Below are 26,611 nucleotides of genomic sequence, written 5' to 3' on the forward strand. Positions count from 1 at the left end.
CACCCTGTTCACCCGCCCCTCGTCCTTGCTTTTCCTTCTCATATACACTAACGTCTTTGTGGAACTGGGAAAGCTGCTGAAAAGAGCTCTGTAATGTATACAGGTCCGTGGTGCATGAGGCAAACTCAGGAATCTCTCAGCTCACCAAATCTTCAACTATTAGTCTATATTTATGCAGATACCCTGCATCAGATGTCAATATGGTATTAGGTTGTGTCTGTGTAGAGTCAAACCAGAGGATCCTCCTGCCATTAGTCAGTCAGTTTGCCTTTGAATAACCAAATTCTAAACAAATAGTTTCAAAGCATCTTGCTTTCAAAGCATTTTAAAGAAAAACGGCTATCACCACAAAATAATAACAACAAAGAACACATGGAACTAAAGAATAAATAACATTTAAGAATATAATCTCCTGAAAAAAATTATACTGTAAAGTTGAAGATGTTCATTTTGAGGTGGCCTACAACTCAAACTCTCCTCTCTGTAGGCTGTGAGACCTTAAAGCATTCACATGAACACATTTTGTCATGACATCAGGGTCATCTTAAAAGGCTGTATGATTTCCAATACATCTGTGAAACCTCATAAATGTAAAATTGTCTGCACGGCAACGGACCCTCGAAACGAAGATAAACAAAAAATACTGACAGACAGTGCAAGGACGACCGCAACAGGGAAAGCTGCAAAGTGTGCATTTTCCACTGAACGTCTGTTTTTTTTTCCTCTCCTCCAACGGAAAGACGAATGGTTATAAAGGAGTGTTGGAGGTCGAGCTGTCTCTGTTATCATGGATCATCTGTGTGTGTGGGGGGCCTGAGTTCATTCACTGAGACCTTCACTCAATTTAGATTAGAGATTAAAAGACGGGCTAAGTCATTTCAAGTGAACTCAGAACAAATAAATAGACACCGGCAACCAACGTAAATAAGCAGGAGTTTGGGGTAGAGAGAATGGAAACGAGAACAAAGGGTAGAGAGGTTCCTTCAGGTGACCTTCAGGTGGGTTGTGCGTGTGCGTGTGTGTGTGTGTGTGTGTGTGTGTGTGTGTGTGTGTGTGTGTGTGTGTGTGTGTGTGTGTGTGTGTGCGTGTGCGTGCGCGTGCGTGTGTGGGACGGGGGATCTCATGTTTCACCTGTCCCACTGGTCTACGGACCCGTGACCAGCGAGGTGAGGGCTAGACATAACATGCCTGCTGACAGAGCAACTTCTGTGGAGGAGAAACGGGAGAACACGAGGAACTGGATCATTATCACACACTGGCGGTCACAAGGTCTCTGCGTTCATATGCAAACCAGCCGCGGATAAAAGGATGTCACAGGCCTAATGCACACACATGTATACAGCGTATGACAGGTTTCTGAGAAAGGTTCAGTGAGAACATAGTGCGCGTACTGTATGTTCTGGTAGCTTTTAGGGCTGTCCTCGACGAAATAAATTCTTAGTCGCCTAATCGTCTTAGAAATTTGTCAACTAATCGATTTGTTGATCAAATCGACAAATCTGTAAGGTTGTGTTTGCTGCATACAATCATGCAGAGATCAGCCTTTTCAGATTGGTTAGGTTGAGAACTGAACATCAGAATCCGTTTTATTGTCACATCACAGGTTTACTGGTGCAAATCAGTGGGTGAAATTAGTTCTTGTGCAAGCTCCATCATTTCATTGTTTTCAGGATAGACACAAAAACAGGGGCGGTAGAGCAAGGAGAAAAATAAACATGTAAAACTAAGGTCTCAGAGGCACTTACCCGTAAATGAAATTCATGTTAAACCCAATCTATAACTGCCGAGTGGCAACAGTCACTTTGAAAGTCTGAATGATCGCAACTGCTACTTGTAAAACGGTAGCATTATTCCTTCTTTCATGAATCACCAATAATATTTAATGAAGACAGTTGCTTCCCCATTCAAACGCACTTGCTCGTCGGGCAACCCGAAAGAAATTTCCACTTGCCCGAACGTTTTATTTACTTGCCACTGGCAGTCGGGCAACCATTAGTGTCAACCCCTGTACATATATACACAACATAAAAAGACAGGTACTGAATGTACAGGTACATGTGATTAGACATAAGTACATTCTAATGTTGTCCACAATGGCTACTGGCTATTGACATACAGACTGGTAGAATTAAAGGGTTATAGAGTTTACAAGAGATGTGCATGGTGAAAAAAGCATAAACAACAAATGAACTAACAAAGTCTTGTTGATTAAGTCCAACTGACCGATTAATCGATTATTCGACTTTAAGTGGACAGCCCTGAAATCGGCTTGGGTAAGAAGGCGGTATGTCGTCAAAAATCGGCATTTGAGTAAGGTGGTGGTATGGCGTGAAAAAAACGGCCTTCGGGTAAGGCGGCGGAATGTCGTAAAAAATTGGCTACATAGTGAAGATATATGATGAAGTGAAGATGTAAAGAAACAAGGGACATCACCAGAACATTAAACATTAACATTTCACATGATTTTACTGTGTCAACACTGCTTGTTGCTGAAGGCATCTTTAGTCCTATGTATTTGCATGCATGCTTGTCCATGGGCGTCTTAGCATCCGTGCCTGTGTGTGTGTGTGTGTGTGTGTGTGTGTGTGTGTGTGTGTGTGTGTGTGTGTGTGTGTGTGTGTGTGTGTGTGTGTGTGTGTGTGTGTGTGTGTGTGTGTGTGTGTGTGTGTGTGTGTGTGTGTGTGTGTGTGGGTGCACTGGGTGTGGGTGTGTGCGGGTGCGCGTGTGTGCAATGTAATGTTCTTCATAGCTGGCAATGAGCGGTACAACAAGAAAGAGAAAAAGAGGAACAGAAAGGGGGGTCAGGCCTGTCTATTTCTGCGAGAGCAGCTGGAGTTTTTTGGCAGCACGCTGTGTTAAAGTTCTTTATTTCTGTCAGGCTCTGTACAACCCCAGACCCTCCATGGTCGCCCTGGTTCTTTCAGTTCCATTAGGTGACAATAATGTCTTTGGTAGAGTCACCGCCTTGGCCTAGCAGGCTCCTGCACTTTATAAAGACACCCATGACCACTGTCTCTGCATACTAATGGCATGCCCCCCTGATTCATGTGCTCTAGCCTCCTTTCAGCACACTGACAAGCAGCGTTTGTCTTTGATCCTACTGGGTCTGTAAGATCAGGAGATGCTGTTGTGAGGTTCGGGGACACTGTGACTTGGTGGGGAGGGGTGCATGACAGTTAGTGATGGACAGTGACAAAGTACATTTTGTACAGTACAGTATTTGTACTTTACTTGAGCTTTTTTTTCTGGATTTCCCCAGGACACAAACGTTTTACATTATTAATTAATTAATATGAATTAATTAATTGATTAATTAAGGAAATTAAGCCCTATTTCAAAAATAGTTATATTTTTACAAGCTCACAACTTTCACTGAGTAATATTTGACCAGAATCTAAGTTATACTTCGATTCGAGTACTGCCCTGGGGTTGAGTACTTTGTCCTCAACTGATGACAGTTGAAGTCAGTGGCAGGTGTGTGTGCGTGTGTGCGTGTGTGTGTGTGTGTGTGTGTGTGTGTGTTTGTGAGAAAGGTGGAGGCACCACCCAAATCCTCACTGCCTCTAACGGCAGAAGGGCGTGGTTTCCTGTTCCTGTCAGTGCACCTCATGAGAGCTATACTGCACAGCGGAAAGCCTATGGGGAAGTTTGCTTATGTAATGGCACTTATGTACGTATGTATGATGTCAAAGTGCCATTAACGTTGTCAAGAACAAGGATGCGAAAAATGGTTTATCTGATATCTTAAATGTTAAAGGAGTAGTTCACCCAAAAAAGTACTTATTTTCTATCGATTACACACCCCATGAAGTCTTGAATTCATGGAGATTTTTTTGTTTTTGTCGCATTCCTAAGCCAATAATTTAATGACCGGGTCATCGGTCAATAGGAGACTCAATGGAGACTCTTTGAGTCTTCCACCGGGGACTCTGCCGGTCACCAAATTCTTGGCTCAGGAATGCGACAAAAACAAAGAAATCTGTCTGTAATTTTTTGGGGTGAACTACTCCTTTAAGATGACAGAAGCCATCTAAACATTTAAGTAATTGATGCAATATTATCTATTTCTTCTGAAGCTGAAGTTCTAGGAATCATCAGTGGTGGAAAAAGTACATTACTACATTTCTTTTCTTAAGTAAAAGTATACTCCAATGTAGAAACACTGTTACAAGTAAAAGTTCCGGTCAAAATTTACTTGAGTAAAAGTACAAAAGTATTGGCATCAATATATACTTAAAGCACCAAAAGTAAAAATAGTAAATGTCTCGTTTCACAAGGTATCATTATGTATAAAATGTATTAAAATCTTTTGAAAATTGCAGACCTACAAGCTCACAATGCATCGCGACACGCTGTGAGCTTGTACTGTAGATCTGCAATTTTCAAGTAGCCAAAGTTTAAATAGGGCTGAAGTGGTTAATGTATGTTTTATAATAATAATTCAAATCTTTAAAGTAACTAGTATAAGTTTTCAAATAATTGTTGTGGAGTAAAAAGTACAATATTTGCCTCCGAGATGTAGTGGAGTAAAAGTATTGAAATTGGAAATACTCCAGTAAAGTAAAAGAAAATGTTTACTTAGGTACGGTATTAAATGTACGTAGTTACTTAACACCACTGGGAATCAAGAGAGACAAATTATGTTCCCTGGATCTGGTAGCTTTACAGTGTAATTATCAAGTTGTACTGTCAATAATGAATACATCTTAGCCTTGAAGTTCTGTTATCATGTCCTTTCTTTTATCCTGTTTTGGTGTTGTTGAGATGGGTTTCCTTGCTACGGTTTGTGTTAGTTATCGCTTTCTGCGTTGCCCAGTGATAGCTTTGAAAGTTGACACATCAAAAGAAGTGCACAAGCTTCCCTACAAATGTGCCTTCTCCATTCATGTCTAAACAATTAACCAAGTAAATGGACATGGGAGAATAATGACACCGTTGTCAAGAACTGTGCCAGTTACACGACTTATTGTCTGGACAATGTTGTCTTTTTAGAGCAATTCATCCAGTGATGTTGAACTATGAGAGTGCAAAAATGTGTCAATCTTCGCTCTGAGGATTTTACTGTATAAACTTGATGCTTGATATTCTTAACCTGTCTCTGAGTGAGACTCTTTATCTTAATTTTGGAACCAAGTTCTCAGGAAAATAGTTGCATACCATAGAGAACATGGACTTCAGGGTCAACAGAATCTTGCCACATGGTCTTCATGGCGTAATGAACTTTCCACACCATACTGTATATAGAGAGACACACATCAGCAAGGAATATTATATTTCAAAACAACACACGCATGTATCACCACGGTAACTGTATAAACAAGCGACAAACAGATCAACAATGCATAGTGTGAAATTTCAAGGAAGTGGGCACATCACAAGGGGAGACTCGAACATGAATAAAACCCATAGTTGTCTGATGGGATGTACGCATGTTTGTGTAACACCTACTGCGCTCATGTTACCCCCCCAGTGTTCCAAATCTCATCAAGCTGCTGATGCTTGTTATGAAAACTAGATCTAACATTCTCACACTGCTGTTTGTTGTACTGTATGTATTCAGGGGGAAACCATGGCGATATCTCTATGGAGACAGAGTCAGCGTGTCACATGCTCTGTCTCAAGGGTGTTTTATACTTGGGTACGTGCCGGTGTTGCGCACCGAGAATCTGCAAGCGCACAACGTGTCACAGTGCATTGATTGATTGATTGAGATGTTTATTGACAATGTTTATGTACAGATAATACATACATGTATACACCAACATCAAAAGGATAAAGCTACAGTAAAAGCTTTTTTCCATTGCGGTCCGCAACGCATTGTGAGCTTGTAGATCGGCTGTTCTCGGTGCACCCTTCAGAGGACTGGGTCTCTCCCTAGAGTCATTTGGGACGCTGGCAGGTGGCGAGTCCCTGTTTCTTTTCTTAGTGTATGCAAATACTTCTAAATGAATTAAGAAACTCCCCTAGTTTCCAAATCCTTAAGAGAAACAAAGACCCCCCCCCCCGTGCATGTGTGCGTGTGCGTGCGTCAAAATGTGCAAATGTGTCAACTGATGGTGCTACCTACCTTCAGTGCCCCTGTGCTGCTCTCCCACACTGCTCACTCTACATCTGTGGTTCCCAAACCTTTTAGCTCAAGACCCAAACGAGAAATTAGATGTTTGCCCAGGACCCAAACTAGTGCTATTTTTACTACTTCTTAAACATTTATTTATTTATGGATATTGTTTTACTTTTTCATTTTATTTATGAAATACTTTGTTTTTAATTAATGAAAAGCTGAGATTCTTTTGTTTAAACCTTTTTTTTGTCTTTTGAAATCATATATATTTTAAAAAGGGGATATTTACTCGTGACCCACTGCTCTACATCACAACAATCTAACTGTACAAAACAAATGACTCTCCTCAGAATGCATCCGCAAAGCATGCTTAACCACTTAGCCTATTTACTTCGTTGTATGACGAATAGAGAAAATAGCCAATCTACTTTACAAGCCCACAACTCATCGCATTGTGACGCATTGTGTGTTTGTAGATCGGCTATAATATTATATATATATTATAATGAAATGCTCAATATAGGGACGCCAGGTTGAAAGTGGTCAATGCCTCATTCACACTCTGTTTAGTACCACGATTGCCAAAAAGAACAAATCTACAAGCTAGTAGCTACTGCAACAACGCATCATAATGAGATCTGTTCTTGTTTGGAAAGTATCACTCTTGAGCGATGGAGTAGGCTATACATGAAGCTTAATGACTGTGTTGCGGTCTCTCTTGTTTAACTATTCATGAGCATCCCACTACAGAAGGGGAAATTGCGGCCGACTTTCATGCCATTCGATTATTTCGACTGGGTAGCTCATTTTCCTCCCACAGGAAAAGAAGAAGCCCTTCCCCCAAAATAGCTCCCACATGAAATCTGCAAATGATTTTTTTTCTTTTTGATCCGTTGAATGAATCTCAATATGGCAATATTCACTCTTAAACCCTACTTGGTTGACCGAGGTCTCAGAAGGGTCTATCCTTGGCCCCCTCCCCTTTTCCCTCTACACCAAATCTCTTCCCCAAAAATAGCCTATCTACCACCTCACATTGTTCGCCTATTTTCTTCCACGTTTTGCCTATTATGACATGCCCAGTATAGGGGCGCTAGGGTTCAAGTGGATGTGTGCATGCATGCAGCCGCAGGTGCTATGCGGCTCTGTATTGTTTTGAACAACATTTTGTCTATTATACAGAATGATTGTCACCACTTCTTCCCTTTGACTAATTGATAGACGTATTTATTGACAGAAATGCATGTGAAAAGCTTGAGAGCTTACAGTATTTCCATTGTGGTCCATTGTGGAGCACAAATGTGTGAAAACTGAATACCATGTGATTGGTAGCAAGGACATACAGAAATATTTAATCAATAATAAATACATTCATACAATTTCAAACCAACCCAACCTGTCACCTGTCCTGTGGTGTCCCCCAAGGATCTTTACTCGGCCCCATCCTGTTCACACTGTATACTTCCCGGCGGCCGTGTCATCAGCAGTTATGGAATATCTTTGCAATGCTCATCACACTCAACTAATACATAAAGACTGACCCAACCCCCTCTGCAGCCCTGTCGTCATCAGCCTCACCTTCATCCACACTCACCACCACCTGCCTGGAGGAGGTAAAGGCGTGGATGAAACAAAACTTCCTACAACTCAACAGCTCCTAAACAGAATCTCTTCTAGTTGGCACCCCACACCAGGTCCAATCATCCCCCATAACCAGCATCACCTTCTCTGGCGTAGGACTTTCCCATTTCATCTGTTGTCACCAACCTGGGTGACAACAGATGAAAGAACCTCAACTTTGAGGCCCACGTTAAACCTCCTTCTTCCACCTCAGGAATATAGCCAAACTCTGTCCCACCCTAACTCTGTCTGATTCCGAAAAGCAGGTCCATGCCTTTGTCTCCCCCAGGCTGGATTACTGCAACGCACTTCTAATCGGGATCCCTAGCAAGAGCCTCTAAAAGCTCCAAAGAACATTGCTGCTAGGATCCTGATGAGAGTGCATAATATCACACCCATACTCCATATACTGCATTGGCTTCCCATCTCCTCCTGGACAGAATACAAGATCTCTCTCTGTTACCGAGCCTTCTGCTCAGCTGCCCCTCGACTGTGGCCCTCCCTAAATAAAATGTATATTATTATTACTTAATCTGTATTATTTGTTGTTTCAGATCTAACCTCAAGGTCCCGGGGTTGCAGCTTTGATGGAGTATTTCTGATTGAGGGGGCTGACCGCTACGCCTTGACCTTTGACAAGGCCAAGGAAGTTTGTGAGCATCTGGGAACCACTCTGGCGAGCCCAGAGCAGGTTAAGGAGGCCTATGATAAAGGAGACTTGGAGACTTGCAGGTCAGATTTTGAGCTTTATCTAATTCATGTGTTGTTGTGATACCACAGTTGATATGGTTATATGTGAACATGAGATCTGTTTATCCGAGTGCTTTTAAGCAGCAATTATTATCATTACAATCTTTACGTTGTCTGAGGACGATGTAGAGATTATTGCTCAACACACACACAGTTCAGAAACCTGCCTACAGTGACATCATATGATGGGGATTCCGAGTTAATAGAAACAGCAGGCTTTCTCGTCCTGGAAAGTCAGTATGCTATAATAGAAGCCATTGTTCTTGCATTAATACAAAATAAAATACAAAATTTGAAATCGTTTTTGCCAAACCTGCCTACCGATGATGTCACTGGTAGGCTACTTTATTTTCTTTTCTTTCTTTCCACAGCCCTCTTCTGAGACACAGGCAGAGTAGACAAAAATGGTACCATATTATAATGAGCATTAATGAGGACCAATTATATGAATTTAGGTTGAAAATGGGTGAAATGGTCCTTTAATATTGAAATATTGATATTACAATGTTTTTATTTTTTATTTTCTCTTACCTCCTGTGTTTCATCCTGTTGCGGTTGCTGCTACACAGTATGATACCTTAATTTCCCTCTGGCATAAATAAAGGTTTATCTGCTCTTATCGTATTGTACCAGAAGTTTGTATTAATTCTCAATCAGATGTGGGATCAGGGGTTGTATTGGTGAGCAAATCATTATGATTTATTGTTATAACGGATGGCAGGGAATGTCCCTTATTTCAAACGCAACCTACTATACATAAGGATTCAGTGGTCCCAATTTAATTAATTTTGGTCACCAACATGGATTGGCGTTAAATAAAAAATATATAATTATTAACTGGGTTTCCAGTTTAATACTAAGGTTTAATACTACAGAACACAGCTTTGCAATAATGGTGAGAGTCTCATCAATCTGGGGATCCAACTGCAAAAAAGGGAGAATCTTTTTTTGTTTTTCCCCTTTGAATTTGTCTCTGAATCTGTCTTGAGAGAGAGTCTCATAAACTCAATATTTAAAGGGTAAGACCACTTTGGTAGAGGTTTGGGTTGTGTAGTTACCTTGCCATGATGTAACTCCAAAGGTGGGCAAGAAATCAAAAATAATTGCTCCATTGATTAGAAATTGATAATTCAAAATATGCTCCTCATTGATGAGGAGCATATGATGAACCCAAACATAGCTGATTCAGACAATATAGAACATCACCAAACCCAGTACTGTTTTTTTTTAAATAAAAATGTCAACTTCCTGTTCCTGATTTTACTATTTGAAGATCTGGATCCGGATCCGCCGATCCAGTCCGGGTTTTCTACTTATTAAAAATGGCAAAATCAACAGGAAGTTGACATTTTTATTAAAAAAAAAACAGTACTGGGTTTGGTGATGTTCTATATTGTCTGAATCAACTTTGTTTGCGTTCGTTTTTGTGCTAAAAGAGTGACTTTGAGAGCTGTTTTAACATACAATGTAAGTCAATGAGGAGCATATTTTGAATTATCAATTTCTAATCAATGGAGCAATTATTTTTTATTTCTTGCCCACCTTTGGAGTTACATCATGGCGAGGTACAGACACAACCCAAACCTCTACCAAAGTGGTCTTGCCCTTTAACAAAGGAACCAGAACCAACCATCTGCTGTTCTTCTACTGTGGGAATAGACTCATGATTGGTTTGTTTGTTGTTTGTTTGTTTCTGTCTTTTTTCACAGTAGTGTAACTCACCTGTCTGGTGTATTGCCATTTGCCAATGATGGGTTTCATGACATTGCTGTGTCTATGTAGGTTTGGCTGGATCGACAGCAAGATTGTGGTGATCCTCCGAAAAACACACCATGCAAACTGTGCAAAGAACGAGACAGGACTCATTGAGAAAACCTCTGTAAATCCAGATGATCGCTGGGATGCCTACTGTTACGATAAGCAAGGTGATTTCTCTCTCTCTCACACTCACTTCTTCTACTTATATTTTCTGTTGTATCATAATTGTATTATTACTTGTATTATTTCATATCAACTGTTGAACATTTATTATCACAAGGCTGTCAGAGGAAGGGTTGAGGTTAACCACTTTTTGTAACAGCTGTTTTCTTATCAATTCACAAATACCTCTGTCCTCCCATTCCCTCAACCACCAGCCGGCCCTGGGAGCAACTGTGCGGCTGAGGTGCAAGCAGCGTTCAACGCCGATGCATCGTGTAAGTCATGCAATCATCTACATCATTTCATTTCAGTTTCACGTTCAGAGATCAAGAGATCAAAAATAGTGGAAATAGCTGACCTACAAGCTGTAATCAGGTAGTGAAAGCAACTCATTGAAAGAAAATGGATGGTAAATGGACCAGAGACATCTGCTATTGTTCCCTTGACAGAACCACTTCCCTCTGGGTTTAATGGTTCATTACAGGACGTCTGTCACTATCCAAAGTTCTATCAAAGTTAGAAAATTGAGTGTTGAGGAAAATTCTGTATACTGTATGAAATGGGAAAATAACTGGACAGGATATAACTCAAAATCCCTGCCATGTACACAGTCAAATCTTTAGTGTTCATTTAATTCAGAAAGTGTACAAATTGATAAATGTTTACACTCTCTGAGTTGAGTCGAGTTAAATTGAATTAACACTAAGGATTTTAGTACGAGAAAGGGAAATGACAACTGTAGCGTATCAGAATTCAAGCTCCTATTGTTGGCGGCGTGTATCCTCTGAGGGACTGAGAAAGCACCAAGCAATTTCAAAGAGTGAAAGAGATGGAATCAAGGACCTGTGAGAAAACTCCTTTGTCTTGCTCACCTGACGTGGCGATCTCATCACCAGTCCATGATGAACCACACCCAAAGCCCTGCTTCTGATTCTGTTCATTTAACTGTACACTTTGTACACTCTGACAGTGTACACATATAACCAAATACACCCTTACGGGCTGGCTGGGGAGGGTGGTTTTGGTTGCTGCACTAGCGACTCCTACAGGTTGGTCAGAGTGCCTGTTCACCAGGGAGCAGAAGTGGGGAGGATAGTTCCTCTGCACACATTTGATTTCACCCTTGTGTTGAAACTCCACCACAAGGGTGACATGGTTGTCTACACCCTCCAACAGTAGGGGTTGGCAGTGACAGGAACTATACAGTATACCGTACAGGGAATTGGCAATGACATGAAATTGGGGATAAAACTGAAACGACAACATGGAATGATGACAGTGGTAAACAGAGGCTGATGTCAGTGTTACATAACTGCAGTAAGAGTAAGAGTTCTTCACCAATATCTGGGTGGGGGTGGGGGGGTATTGTCACAAACCAAGGTAACACAAACAAAAGCTATCATTATTCTCTTGAATCTGTCGCTGCTATTCACTTACGACACAATTTCTCCACTGCTACCTAACTGCAACCTACTATAACCCTGATCTTGTCTATATCCTGAACAGCTGACCCCTCGTCTGACCATGACACAGCGGACATGACACCAGCCCCCACGGTAGTTGACGAGCAAGCAGAAGCAGCGACCACAGACTCCGCACCTGAAGCCACCACATCTGAACCGGCGGATGACTCCACAGATGCTGCGGCGGCGGTTCCTTCTTTGGCTCCTGGTGACCATGAAGCGGAGACCACGGCCACGGCGGCCGAGGCTCACGGAGAGGTGGAGGAAATGCACCCGTCGGCCACAGAGGCCACAGACCACGGTCTGGCCGAGGACCACACACTGGGTGGAGGGAACGAGACCAGTGCCATGGGATCCACCAACGACACCGTACCGGTGGTGGAGATAGAGGAGACCACGGGGTCCGGGATGATTCCGAACCTCACCGAGGAAGAGGGATCGCATAAAGCCACCACCGTTGCACAGCCAACAGATACGCCACAGTCTGCAACAGAGGCCGCGAAGCCAGCGGAGGATGAGGTACAACCTGGCGTTGCCGACGGCACAAAAGGTAACTGCTGCAGTGACATGATGAACGCTTTAAATATCAAAATGTTCCAGCTAAGGCTGTGGTTAAGGATAAAGGGTTGGGGGTTCAGGCATCCTAAAATAACATTTAAATAGGAGGAGAAGGTAATGCATGGTTCAAGATATTGAAAACAACTCAAAACCTGCCTAAAAAAAGGCCTACATGCATATACAGCTGGCAGAAGAAAATAGCCATATGTATGGATTTGCTTGGAGAACATATGCCATATTGATATGCTATATGTGTAACGCACGGGATTCGAACCCGGGTCTCCCACGTGGAAAGCTAACATCTTAACCGCTAAACCAAAGGGATATCCCTATCGCTCGGGGGAGATATTAGACTTTCAGGCCACCAGGCTGAGGTAGTGAACCACTCTGTTACATATGTAAGGACCACTCCTACTTTAAAAATATCAGCTGAGGTTGGCTGCACTTTTTCAAAAGGCCACAAGAAGAGTTGTTGTGGACCACTGTGCTCTTTACACAGGTTAAGCTGGGGCACAGCACATGGGTGCAATTATGAGCTTTCCTTTATAGTCTGACTGTTGATATTGATATAGTGTGCGTGCGTGCGTGCGTGCGTGCGTGCGTGCGTGCGTGCGTGCGTGCGTGCGTGCGTGCGTGCGTGCGTGCGTGCGTGCGTGCGTGAGTGCGTGCGTGCGTGCGTGCGTGCGTGCGTGCGTGCGTGCGTGTGCCGGCATGCCTTAAATCTCCTGCCTGTCTTCTTGTTTAGACGGCACTCTTTCCCTCTAAGCACCCATAATGATTAGCACATGTTTCTGTGATCAAAGGGGATCAATAATGTGGATTTTTTATATACGGTAGGCTACCAAGTATCAGTTGAAGTGGATGGGGGACATGAGAAGGACCTTCTTTATCAATATGATTGTTCTAGATTTGAATAAAGGAATGAATGCACACTGTCTTCACTTGCTCAATAAAATTAAACGTTTAATGAAACGTTTTACTTTGTTGAGCAAGTGAACACAGTGTGCGGGTGTCTTTTATTATTTGATCTGAATGTGTTTATATTCCACCAATGCACATGTCGCAGCTATAGCTATTATTCAGGTGTGCACGAGAATTTGGATTACCTAGATTTGAATAATATGTGTGTAACCACAGTTTGTATTTGCCCATGATAAATTTGCCGTACAATTGTGATTTGTTCAACCACATTCAATCTATAATTAACCACTCAGACCCTATATACTTTGTTGACTGGGGTCCCCCAAGGGCCTGTACTTTGCCCTCTCTTTTTCAACCTACACCAATCAATCAATGCCGAAAATGTCCGATTTACAAGCTCACAACGCATTGCATTGCGCTGTGTTGGGAGCTTGTAGATCATCTATTTCTGCGGAATGTTCACCTATTATTATGATGTGCAAGGAATAGGGACACTAGGGTTCATGTGGTTCAATCACAGTATGGGTATATACAGTACAATATTGTCCTCTCAGAACATGTCTGGCATTCCCTTATAAACACTAACTACCTGAAAAGTAGCCATGCATACACATACCATAGCATAGAGTTATAAAATAACATACAGGTTTGTGGTATGAAACCACTTGATGTCATCCAATTTTTACAGGGGAGGATTCTGAGAAACAGCACACCCTTCCAGTCACATGCAACAAGTTTCAGGATGACTAAAGAAACTTTCAGAGCTCAGCACGCCCCCTAGTGTTAGATAGACAGGATCGGTTAAGCATGGTGACAGCTCATGGTAGTAAAATGGTTCCAACTGTTGCCTGGGTGACCAGGGCCTATAGTGGTAACCGTCCTCTTTTTTCCTCTCTCTCTCTTTGCTGTAATATCATGCAGGCTCACCGGTCATTTACAGTGCATCCCTGCAGCAGGCTCTTGGTAGTCTTAAGTAGACTACTGTAGTTGGATAGAAAGTCGATTTTCTTTAGGTTACGTGAATGTACAGCACAGTAAATATGAGTACAGCCCAGAAACTGACACAGACAATCCAATAGTGCAAGAAAGATTTTTTTTTCTATGTATCAGGGTCAGGGAAATAAAAGCCACTTTTTTTTCCAAATGATATTATGTCACTTTTAAAGCACAACTTGGATGGGTCCAAGAATAAAATATAGCTATATTACCCCTTAAGACCTGAGGCAGATTCTACAAAATGCCTTCTAAATCAGTAGTTCTCACACTTTCAAGATGTTTCCAAAAATGTAAAAGAAAATAGCAGATGTACAAGCTCTCAGCGCGGCACAAAGTTTTGCGATGTGAGCTTGTATATCTGCTATTATTGAATAGCCAACGCCAACAATCGAAAATGACACCTGCTTTTCTGGTTTTAATGGGTTAAACTAGGGGTGGGTAACCTTTTCGGGCACATGATCACTTTTGCAAGGCTGGTGCAATCACCCAGTGTCAGACAGTAAAAACCACCATTGCTTGTACGTCTTGTATTATATTTGCTCATTCTGTTTCAACTGTCACAAAAGCTTTTATGTGCGTCCACAGTGTGATGATTGATTTACTTTGTTGACGTTTCCGTGCGCGCGCTCGTGGTGTGTGTGTGTGTGTGTGTGTGTGTGTGTGTGTGTGTGTGTGTGTGTGTGTGTGTGTGTGTGTGTGTGTGTGTGTGTGTGTGTGTGTGTGTGTGTGTGTGTGTGTGTCCATGGCATTTGGCACTGGGGTACTTTGTTTTGCTTTAATTTGTTCTGTAAAAGCACCTTGTAAAGTCTTTGAAAAGTAAATAAAGACTTAAATGTTTTTATTTAAACAAACAAACAATAGTTTGTACATTTAAATATTATATATGTTCTTAGTTTTATTAAAACAAGTAAAATGAATAAATACAGAAATTGGGCCCAGGGGTCTTAATTCACTGTAAGAGGATTTGTACAGCTAGTAAGCAAGTGAACGAAAAGTTTCTACTAAGCCCTTTCCCCAGTTACATTTTCCCTTCTGGTCAGGGGAGTCATATAACAGTTAACTTTATATGAAAGTGTATGATTGATTGATAATTATCCCTTCTGTCTTCTTCCCTTGCAGCCCCAGAGCAGCCTGGTGTCAAGGGGAGGATGAGTCCTGCCGACAGCGACAAGCCCGCTGAACGGGAGGGCGACCAGTCTTCATCAAGTCAGTGAATCCATTATGCAGTCTGTTTCTAACACCCTGAATGTCATACATATCACAGTGGGGGGGAAGGATGGTGGTAGAAAATGCACTGGTTACCAATGACACATATTTATTACAAAAAGTATTACACCCACATTCATTAGCAACTGTTTTTCTTTTATAATGTTGAGTAATTTCTGCCTGTTCCTTAATGGTTCCATACTGTAGATAGATTTAATGGATATGTTACTTTAATAAAAATGAGTAATTGCTTGCTATGTCTTCCAGATTGGTTGGTGATCATTGGTGTGATAGTGGCCGTGGGTGCCGTTCTACTCGTGTGCGCAGTCGTCGCCAAACGAAGAAGGTAATCTGTCACTGTAATCAGCTGCAGTAGTTTGGTTCTGGACAGCATTCATTCAACAGCAGGACCTGACACCTGTCTTTCAATATGGCATTTGCACATTTCTTAGCATGTTTGTTACTGCAAAATGTAATGATGTGGATTTCGGGATCCACATGGGAATGGGGTGGCTCCAATGTGGATCTCAGTCTTCTTGTGGCCAGCCTGTGACATCAGTAACTTTGACTCTACTGTATGTTCTATGTCACCAAATTTAGGCAATGTTTCAGCCCAATCAAAGCTCTGTTGACTTCCATTATCTATCTATATCTATCTATCTATCTATCTATCTATCTATCTATCTACAGTATCTATCTATCTATCCATCTATCTATCATAACTGTCCGACCAAATGACCTCAAACTTGCCGCGTGTGTCCCAAATGACCGGGGGGTTTGCAGTACCGAGTAAGCAATCCGATCGGATCAACGGTTTCCGAGAACCCTGTCTGTCTGTCTGCGGGACGCATCGGGACGCACAGAATCTCTGTGTGTTTGGGGTGAGCACCGGCTTCCCTGATTTGCCAACCTGACCCGCCAGCTTCACTGTTTGGCTAAGCTTTTTGCGTCACGTTAGTGCCGCCAACCAATCTGGCAGCGTGTTCAATGGCACAAATAGTACTATTATTACTATTGTGGAGTATCGCCACAATGCCGCCTGTCAGGTAAGCACCACACCAGGGAGAGGCCATGGGACAGAGACAGAGGGAGACCTCGCAGGGAGCGCACCAGCCTGGGCAGCGTCATAGAAGGGCGTTACCTGCCACTCACCATCATGAATCAGCCCCAACTGAGCGCAGCTGCGACGACAGGTTAGGTGTGGCACCAATCTACAAAAGTGGCTACTCTGTCTCAGTCTGGCATTGGCTCTCCTGGTGAATGGACGGGTGCTACAGGCGGTAAGGCAATTCTCCACTATTCCTGCACATTACTGAATGTTTATGAATTGTAGTGTTAAAGGACGCTCTCTGTTTACTCCTAGGCAACCTGTGGGAGTTAATCACACATACCTGAGCACAATGCATGGATACTGAGCGATGACGCTGTGGCGCACGGATCCAAACAAAGAGACATTGTGACGCATGGAAATACCCCGACCCGGGGTGAATTTTGAGTTGGACTTTATTATTTGAAGTTACATGAAAAGTAATACCAAGGGCCTGCGGGTCATATATCTGAAAAGGTGTCAAATAAATACCCTTAAGTGGGCTTGTACCCTGCATTTTGTGTTTGGCTTTGATCAGTTCCCCACATTTGGTGGAGAATGCGGGCATTCTGATCCACGCCAAACCCAAAAAAAAAAAAAAAAGAAAAACATGGAGCAGGCCAACGCACTTACGGCCCTGTTGAGGAGCCAAACAGATTTGCAGACAGCGGTACAAAAATTAATTGACAGAATTAGCCGTGATGTGGCTAGCACACGCGCCCCTAGAGAAGTACTCACTAAATTGACACCAGAAGATGATATTGAAGCATACCTGGAGGTGTTTGAGCGCACCGCAGCCCGAGAGAGGTGGCCAGTCGGAGACTGGGCCTCACTCTTGGCCCCATTCCTCACCGGCGAGGCCCAGCGTGTGTGCCGGGACTTAACCCTCGCCGATGCCAGAGATTACAGGAAACTGAAGGACGCCATCCTCGCCACCCAGGGCTACAGCCTCCCAGCTCGAGCGCAGCGCTACCACAGCTGGGCCTACAACTCGGCCTTTCCACCCCGACCGCAGGTGGCGGCTCTACTGCGCAGCGCCCATAGCTGGCTTACCACCGGGGGAGATCCACCTATCATCGACCGCTTAGTGATCGACCGATGCATACGTTCGTTGCCGCCTGACGCCCGCAGATACGCCTCCCAAGTGAGTCCGAGTTCACTGGAGGCACTCGTGGCCCTCTTGGAGAACCACCAAGTGAGCGTGGACATGATGAGGACCACGCGCACCGAAGCCGCCAAGGGCCCTGGAGAGGAGAAGCCCGGCCGCGACCGTCGAAGATCGACGCCACCGAACCCACCTGCCGCCCGGACCGAGGCCGCGGTGGCCGAAGGGCCCACCCGAGGCCCACATCAACGCCGCTGCTATGTCTGTGGACAGGCGGACCACATATCCTGGTCGTGTCCCGAGAGAGAGCGCGACGTTTCCATGGGGACAGCAGCCAGCTCCGACAGCGCGCGGCCCTGTCTACACACCGGTACCAGCCCTCACCGCCAGACGCGCCTGCCCGTGAAGATTGGCCGAACCGACACGCACGCCCTGCTCGATTCCGGCAGCGCGGTGACTCTCGTACGAGCAGACCTGGCCGGAAAGCTCAGCTCCACCACCGTTCCAGTAACCTGTGTCCATGGCGATGTGCGTCACTATCCGGTGACACAGCTCCGCGTCCAGACGCCCCGGGGGGACGCAGTGGTGCCAGCCGGGGTCGTGCCCAACCTGCCCGTGCCACTGCTGATCGGCGCCGACTGCGTCCTCTTCGCCCGGTACTGGGACCCCGGCCTACTACGCGGCACAGCCCGCCACCGTCGCCGACGCGCCCCGCGCCCGGCGCCTCCAGGCGCGCTCCACGCCTGCCCCGCGTTCCGCGCCGCCACGCCGGCCGGCCTGAGTGACAGCTCCCCGGCAGGGGATGGGGGAGACGAGAGAGACGCGAGAGATGAGAGAGACGAGAGAGGTGAGAGAGACGAGAGAGACGAGAGAGACGAGAGAGACGAGAGAGATGAGAGGAGAGGAAAAGACCAGAGACGGGAGGTGGAGGACACACAGGCCACGTCAAGCCAGGGGGCCGCGGGCCCCGCTGATGTTGCGGACCCCTTCGCCGAATTCCCCGGCGTCGAAGCTCTCGAACCACCCCGGGCTGGGGGGTTCGCCACGGCGCAGTGGACCGACCCGAATCTGGACATGGCGCGCCGGAACGTGGCCGCCATCGACGGAAAGAAATGTGAGGGGGTGAGTGCATTGAATCCCCCATTCTTCCTTGTAAAAAAAGACTTGTTATATCGGGGTGTGTTGGACAAGGGGGGGGACCTACTGGTACCAAGAGAATATGTGTCACGGGTGTTATATTTAGGACACACGCACCAACTAGGAGCGCACTTAGGAATACAGAAGACATACGAGCGCATATTGGCCCGCTTCTACTGGCCCGGGGTTAAGCGGGCAGTAGAAGACTTTTGCAAGGGTTGCTCTGAATGTCAAAAGACCGCTCCACGGCCCACGTTTCATAATCCTCTGGTACCAATGCCGATAATCGAAGTGCCATTTTCACGCCTTGCCATGGACATTGTGGGCCCATTGCCAAAATCCAGTCGCGGTCACCGCTATATCTTAGTGATACTAGACTATGCCACTCGATATCCCGAGGCCATTCCCCTGCGGGCGGCCTCGGCTAAAGCGGTGGCCCACGAGTTGTTGATGCTGTTTAGTCGGGTGGGCATAGCAGAGGAAGTACTAACGGACCAAGGCACCTGTTTCATGTCCCGAGTAATGTCACAACTGTATAAATGGCTGAAAGTGAAGCGCATTCGCACCTCCGTCTACCACCCACAGACGGACGGTTTAGTCGAGAGGTTTAATCAAACTTTAAAAAAAATGCTGAAAAAACTAACTGATGTGGACGGGAAAGACTGGGACCAGTTGATTCCGTATGTGCTTTTTGCCATCAGAGAGGTACCACAATCGTCCACGGGGTTCTCACCATTTGAGCTGGTGTATGGCCGGAGGCCCCGTGGCCTATTGGACATCGCCAAGGAAACCTGGGAGCGCCAGCCTTCTCCCCACCGCAGTGTGGTGGAACACGTGGAGCGTCTCCAGGCCCGGGCGAAGACCATATGGCCCCTGGTACGAGAGCATATGGAAAAAGCGCAACGGGACCAGGCTCGCATATACAATCGAGGCGCCACGCTCCGCGAGTTCCAGGTGGGAGAGAAGGTCCTGGTGTTGGTCCCCAGCTCGGAGTGCAAATTCCTGGCGAAGTGGCAGGGACCATACGAGGTCGTGGAGAAGATGGGGCCCGTGGACTATCGGGTGAGCCAGCCCGGCAGAAGGAAAGGCTACCAAATCTACCATGTCAACATCTTGAAGAAGTGGATCTCAGCCCCCCGACTACCGCTGCCCGCGCTGATGACCACCGTGCCCGCGCAGACGTTGCCCCCGGTGCCCATAGGAGAAGACCTCGTCCCAGCCCAGACACAGGACATCAAGGACCTGCTGGGGCGGAACCGGGACATCTTCTCCGAACTCCCCGGCCGAACCACGCTCATCAGGCACGACATACGCACGGACCCTGGGAAAATAGTGCGCCAGCGGCCGTATCGAATCCCTGAAGCCAGACGAATTGCCATTAAAGAAGAGGTGGCCAAGATGCTAGAGTTGGGAGTTATCGAGGAGTCCTACAGTCCATGGTCCAGCCCGATCGTGATAGTGCCGAAGCCAGACGGGACGCTGCGCTTCTGTAATGACTTCCGAAAATTGAATGACGTCTCCGCCTTTGACGCATACCCGATGCCCCGAGTGGATGAACTGATCGAGCGCCTGGGCCCGGCCCGGTTCGTCAGCACGCTGGACCTGACCAAGGGCTACTGGCAGGTGCCGCTGACGGACCGGGCCAAGGCGAAGACAGCGTTCTCCACGCCCGACGGGCTGTTCCAATACACGGTGCTGCCGTTCGGAGTCCATGGCGCCCCCGCCACTTTCCAGCGGCTGATGGACCGTGTACTCCGCCCCCACCGAGACTACGCTGCCGCTTACCTGGACGACATCGTGATACACAGCCCGAGCTGGAGCCTCCATCTGCAGCACCTCCACGCCATCCTCGGGGCGCTCAGACGAGCCGGGCTGACGGCCAACGCCAAAAAGTGCCGCATCGGCCTGACGGAGACCGACTACTTGGGTTTCACGATCGGACGAGGGTGTGTGCGGCCCCAGACGCGTAAAGTGGAGCGGATTCGGGAATGGCCCCAGCCCAGGACAAAAAAGCAAGTAAAATCATTCCTTGGCCTCATGGCTTATTATCAAAAATTTGTAAAAAACTACTCTACTATTGCAGCCCCACTGTATGATTAGACATGTCAAAAGCGCCCCAACCACATTGTCTGGACGGCCGAGACGGAGGCCGCGTTCCAGACCTTGAAGAGCGCGCTCTGTGAGGAGCCAGTGTTAAAAGCCCCCGACTTCAGCCGGCCCTTCGTCCTCCACACAGACGCGTCGGGCACCGGGTTGGGGGCGGTCCTCGCACAGGTATTTGATGGCGAGGAGCATCCAATTACCTACGTGAGCAGAAAGTTACTAGACCATGAGAAAAATTATGCAACAGTAGAAAAAGAGTGTTTAGCGGTGAAATGGGCTATTCACCACCTACGTTATTACCTGTGGGGCCGTACCTTTACCCTCATTACAGATCATGCACCCCTAAAATGGATGGCCACCAACAAGGACCGGAACGCCAGAGTGACGCGGTGGTTCCTGGAGCTACAAGACTATTGCTTCAAGGTGGAGCACCGGCCCGGGAAGGACATTCCACACGCAGACGCCCTGTCCCGCATGTATGAAGTAGAGGAGCTGGAAGCCCCCGGACCAAGCGGCGGGCTTAGGGGGGGGATATGTGGAGTATCGCCACAATGCCGCCTGTCAGGTAAGCACCACACCAGGGAGAGGCCATGGGACAGAGACAGAGGGAGACCTCGCAGGGAGCGCACCAGCCTGGGCAGCGTCATAGAAGGGCGTTACCTGCCACTCACCATCATGAATCAGCCCCAACTGAGCGCAGCTGCGACGACAGGTTAGGTGTGGCACCAATCTACAAAAGTGGCTACTCTGTCTCAGTCTGGCATTGGCTCTCCTGGTGAATGGACGGGTGCTACAGGCGTTAAGGCAATTCTCCACTATTCCTGCACATTACTGAATGTTTATGAATTGTAGTGTTAAAGGACGCTCTCTGTTTACTCCTAGGCAACCTGTGGTAGTTAATCACACATACCTGACCACAATGCATGGATACTGAGCGATGACGCTGTGGCGCACGGATCCAAACAAAGAGACATTGTGACGCATGGAAATACCCCGACCCGGGGTGAATTTTGAGTTGGACTTTATTATTTGAAGTTACATGAAAAGTAATACCAAGGGCCTGCGGGTCATATATCTGAAAAGGTGTCAAATAAATACCCTTAAGTGGGCTTGTACCCTGCATTTTGTGTTTGGCTTTGATCAGTTCCCCACACTATACTACTAAATAAAAAACAGAAAACCACGGATAGCTGTATCTGTCTGACTGCAGGTCTGCAGAGGATGCAACAAATCTAATAGAATACAATATAAGTGGTGGCGTATGCAATTCAAAAACTTGAAAACATAATCTGAACGAAAATTGTGGAGGTACTGTGATTGGTCCAGCAGTTTTCCACCCTCTTGTAGACAGCTTGAGGAATTATGCAGTAAAACATATTTTCAGGGACAGAGAGCCACAGTATGCATTTTAAAATCACCAGTGGTCATGTAATTCTGAGTAATAACAGTTAATTGAACTCTCAGGATTTTACGGTATATGTGTTGATGGGATGGTAAACTAAACCACTGTTTCTCAACATGGGGTCGGGGGACCACCAGGGGTCCAAATGGACCCTTACTGGTCTAACTCTGAGAGTTAAATTAACGCCAAGGATTTTACAGTGTAGATTGTGGTCCCACACATGGCAACTCTTATCAAAATGGGGGTCTGTGGTCTAATGCAGAAAAGTGTCAAGCCACTGCCAGCGATTCCTCATTACATATACGGGGGTCTCGGAGAATCGGGGGGAAGAAATGTGTCCGGTCGCGATAATCCATTCCGTTCCGTAAAATGGATTTCTATACATCCTATAATACTGAACGAAACAAGCTTCATTTTGTTGTGATCACGTGATTTCTGGGTGTACTCTTCTTCTGTGATCCTGTGATCATTCACAGGAACAGCGGCCTCTATCGTAAACCACTGAAAACACAAAATCTCGTCATTCTCGTCATTGGCGGTGTGAGCCATGGCAGACTATGACGAGAAATCTCGTCATTGGCAGTCAAAGAGTTAAAAAAGGCTGAGAAACACTGAAGTAAACCATCTTTCCTGCAGCTGGTGCGGTAAGCAGCAGACCCTGATGATCACATCCAAAGACGGCAGCGAGGGCAACGGGGCGGCGTCCTCCGTGGCCAGCTCCCGCGCCCAGGAGAGAGAACAGGAGATGGTGACCCTGATGAACAAGGAGAAGATCCAGGAGAATGGAAACACAGAGGAGTTCACCGTCATCACGCTAGAAGAGTCACCGGACAAAGAACAGCTGGCGTGAACGTCGGCGTAAAAGCTGGGACGGGAAAACAAGGCTGGGACAGCAGGAATTGGTGGGAAACGGTGTGTGTGTGTGTGTGTGTGTGTGTGTGTGTGTGTGTGTGTGTGTGTGTGTGTGTGTGTGTGTGTGTGTGTGTGTGTGTGTGTGTGTGTGTGTGTGTGTGTGTGTGTGTGTGTGTGTGTGTGTGGGGGTGTGTGGGGGTGTGTGGGGTTGTGTGTGTGTGTGTGGGGGGGGGGGGTGGGGGGGTGGGGGTGTGTGTGCGCGCACATGTGTGTGTGGTGGGGGTGGGGCTAAAATATAACGAAGCTAACAAGGTTGATATGAACACTTTGGTTGCCAGAAGCAAATGAACATTGAAAACACATTAACGTATGGGTGGGTGTTGTACGTAGGATCGGATGGCCTCATAAACCATTATTGTGCAGGATTCTATTGTGTATATATTCTCTTGTGCCCCGGTGGCGGCCATTTTGCTCTGATTTTATGACGTAAGAGCAAAATGGCCGCTGTGTGAATATGGTCAATGCTTCTTAACCATGAACCATGAACCCTAGCGTCCCTACTCTGTCGAACTCTGTCAAAAATAACATTCAGCCTGAAATAGGAGGACATTGGGCGAAAATTGACAATCTACAAGCTTGCAGCGCCGATCATGTTGCGTCGTGTTGTGCGCTTGTAGATTGCCTATTTTCAGCAAAGAGATTTGGTGTAAAGGAGGGGACCAAGTATAGACCCCTGGGGGACCCTGGTCAACGAAGTATATAGGGTTTCAGTGATAAAGAGTGTGATGCATGGAGATGTGGCAGGGTGTATGGATGTCTTGTGATATTCCTTTTGTGTGTCTTATGTTTCGGTGATAAAGTGACTGGGTAAAGGGAGAGCGTTTTTGAGGTTGGGAAACAATGGTGGTCTCTAAAGGGGGTCTGTGTTCTGAGGGACAGATTCATTTGAGAATAAAATATGCTGTGGCATTATTTTCATTATAAATGATTGAAGATTGGCAGCAGATGCTCACAAATAAGTGGATTGAATGGACAAGTCTGCGGAATATTCATTGATTATCTCATTTCAAATACAGCAGGTGGAGTTTAATAGTGTGAGTAACTGGTGTCTCCATCTTTCCCCTGTGCTTTCATCTTCTGTATCGTAACCTTGTGTATATTTCAGACATTGCCTGTGGACCGGGGGTTTGTTTTTCATTTTTCCATAAAACGCTCAAGTTTTCAAGCTCTTAATTTATGCAATTTGGATTTCCATTACTTATTGGTTTCTGTATATATGGTATGTGTTTTGAAAATGCCTTAGAAGTAGCTGTCAATGTTTTGTTATTTTGGGGGGTGAGAGGGTGCAAATTTGTATCCCCTTTTCATTAAATGGACCGTGTCATATTTGGGAATTATTTAATCTAATGCAATACTTATGATTACCAATTATGAAAGGGTTTTGCAATAGTCAAAAGTTGCTAATGTGTGAATCAACTTGATGTATAGCAGAGACTGTACATTTTGAGCACCATTATATGATGTAATTTAACATGGTATGTACAAATATAGTTCTACTGCGTAGGGAACATGAATAATGATGACATGATTTGAATGTGGGAAGCACAGAATCATAATGATTATCCTGAGGATACGTAGAATGATTGCGGCGGGGTATACACACTATTTATATACACAGTATACACTGATTAAAGAAAAATAATATGATGGGAAATATTGGGGAGTAAAAACAATCATTAACAATAAAAATGACTTCTTGACAGGGTGCTCAAGTGAGAGCAACTGCTGATATAATTGGGCACATATAGCGTTGGGTATCGTGTGCATTAAACCGATCTAACAGGTCTGTTTGTAAGAGCTGCAGCTGCCTTCTCTTTGTGCTTGCTACACAGGGGGAAGTGAAACATTTCACAACTCTGCGGATTCCTTACCCAGACCTCAAGTGCCATTGGCCATATTCACACGGCAGACATTTTTGCTCTGACATCATCCGAATAATGTAGGAGAAAAATATCGGCCGTGTGAATATGGTTTATTTATCCTATGTTTTCTGATTTACAGATTGCTAAAATGAATTCTTCTGATTCTCATCGGTGGGATAAACGTCAGTTTGTGTCATTTAAGCTCAGTTTAAGCTTAAGTACAAAGGCAAAACTGAATACAATCATTGCCCACTGAAATGTGTTTCCTTGCTTTCGCTTTCATATGATTCATTTTGAAGAAAATTAGCAAATGTACTAGAGTAGGTGAGTGTAATGATGAATTAACAATAAAATGTTAATGAAAAATATTTGTAAAGTCATGGATAAAATAAATGTATAGAAGAGGTGTTGACAGAATGTGGTGTTGATTCAATGAATATATTCAGAGAAAGAGGGAAGAAAATGGAGTGAATATGATGAAAAGGGAGGTGAGTGAATGAGTGAGTGGCTGGATTGCTTGTCGAGCCAGAGGAAGTATGGTTACCATGGTATCAGGACTGTGATGCAAGACCATTTTAACACAAGCAACCCAGAGTGAGACATAGACACAACAAAAAAGGTCTCTTCTTTTGCATTAATCAAATTATATTATTGTAACTATGAGTGTTTGCATCCTAACAATCATGGATTTGGAGGTATTGTTTTCATCCAGTTTGTTTGTTTGGTCTTTGTAGCCGTTCTGCATAATGTTGATGCAGATGGGATTCTGAATCCAAAGAATATGAGTCCCAATTTGAGGATAATGATCATCGATCAGAGTACAATTATTAAAGAAAACATACTGGGTTTATCATTTGAAGGAAGGTGCATGCAGAGACTTTCTGAGGCAAAACATTATTTTTTATTTTTTGCTTACACGTGAAATGTTTGCGATGACTAAATCCCTATAGTATGCATGAGCTGCTTGTCTGAACTAGCATATACTCTAGCTTATTTTATTTCAGAAAGCTTTGGCAGAAATTGAAATCATGATCAAGAAAAAGTAGTAGCTTTAGTAACGTTTACTCATAATTCATATTTTCATAAAAAAAAAGAATGAACAATGAACGTTTAGTTATGAATCAACATTTATTAGTTATCATATTTGTATATGTACACCAAAGGTATAACACTTATTGATATGTATGAACGTACTCTTATGTATAATATAGACTGGGGATAGAGAAGTTTTTTTGTTTTTTGTCTTTATGGTTTTCAATAATCTCCCCCACACATACTCTTCTCCCTTTACATTAAAATGACAGCAACAGCTTTACAAAGAGAGAAGTTCTAGAAAAGTAGACAAGGAGTGAAAGCTACAGGGCAGGAATAAGATGGTCTACTTAGGAGTTTCTTCAAAAAGACAGACACTTCTGTAAAAAAAAAGAAAAAAAAGAAACAGGCTTGAACCGGCTCACCTTAGAAATATGCCAATCAATTTCCATTTCGTGTTTGTGTGTACATAATAT

The 26,611-nt window shown here is 44.9% G+C and overlaps 2 protein-coding genes across 4 annotated transcripts in view; both read left to right on the plus strand.

Moving 5' to 3' along the window:
• LOC311046574 (uncharacterized protein) overlaps positions 1-23,373 on the plus strand; it is a 26,493-nt gene extending 3,120 nt beyond the window's left edge. Inside the window, exons 2-8 of one of the 3 annotated variants that reach the window (XM_084058968.1) lie at positions 8,236-8,413; positions 10,214-10,356; positions 10,567-10,626; positions 11,858-12,364; positions 15,409-15,495; positions 15,763-15,841; positions 21,810-21,920. In XM_084058968.1, coding sequence (XP_083915094.1) covers positions 8,236-8,413; positions 10,214-10,356; positions 10,567-10,626; positions 11,858-12,364; positions 15,409-15,495; positions 15,763-15,841; positions 21,810-21,861 — 1,106 coding nt within the window. In that variant the 3' untranslated portion in view covers positions 21,862-21,920. Of the gene's footprint in view, positions 1-8,235; positions 8,414-10,213; positions 10,357-10,566; positions 10,627-11,857; positions 12,365-15,408; positions 15,496-15,762; positions 15,842-16,858; positions 17,097-21,809; positions 21,921-22,965 lie in introns of those variants that run through there. The other 2 variants (XM_084058969.1, XM_084058967.1) reach the window with 2 other exon arrangements.
• Positions 17,016-21,300, plus strand: LOC311046572 (uncharacterized protein; the record flags this gene model as incomplete). The annotated part of the gene is made up of 2 exons (XM_084058965.1): positions 17,016-21,098; positions 21,259-21,300. The coding sequence occupies one exon, from the start codon at positions 17,016-17,018 to the stop codon at positions 20,922-20,924; it is 3,909 nt and encodes a 1,302-aa protein (XP_083915091.1). The 3' UTR covers positions 20,925-21,098; positions 21,259-21,300.
• Positions 23,374-26,611: the final 3,238 nt, after the last annotated feature.

Source organism: Gymnoscopelus microlampas (assembly GCF_963454915.1).
Source record: "Gymnoscopelus microlampas genome assembly, chromosome: 6".
Classification (NCBI taxonomy): Eukaryota; Metazoa; Chordata; class Actinopteri; order Myctophiformes; family Myctophidae; genus Gymnoscopelus; species Gymnoscopelus microlampas.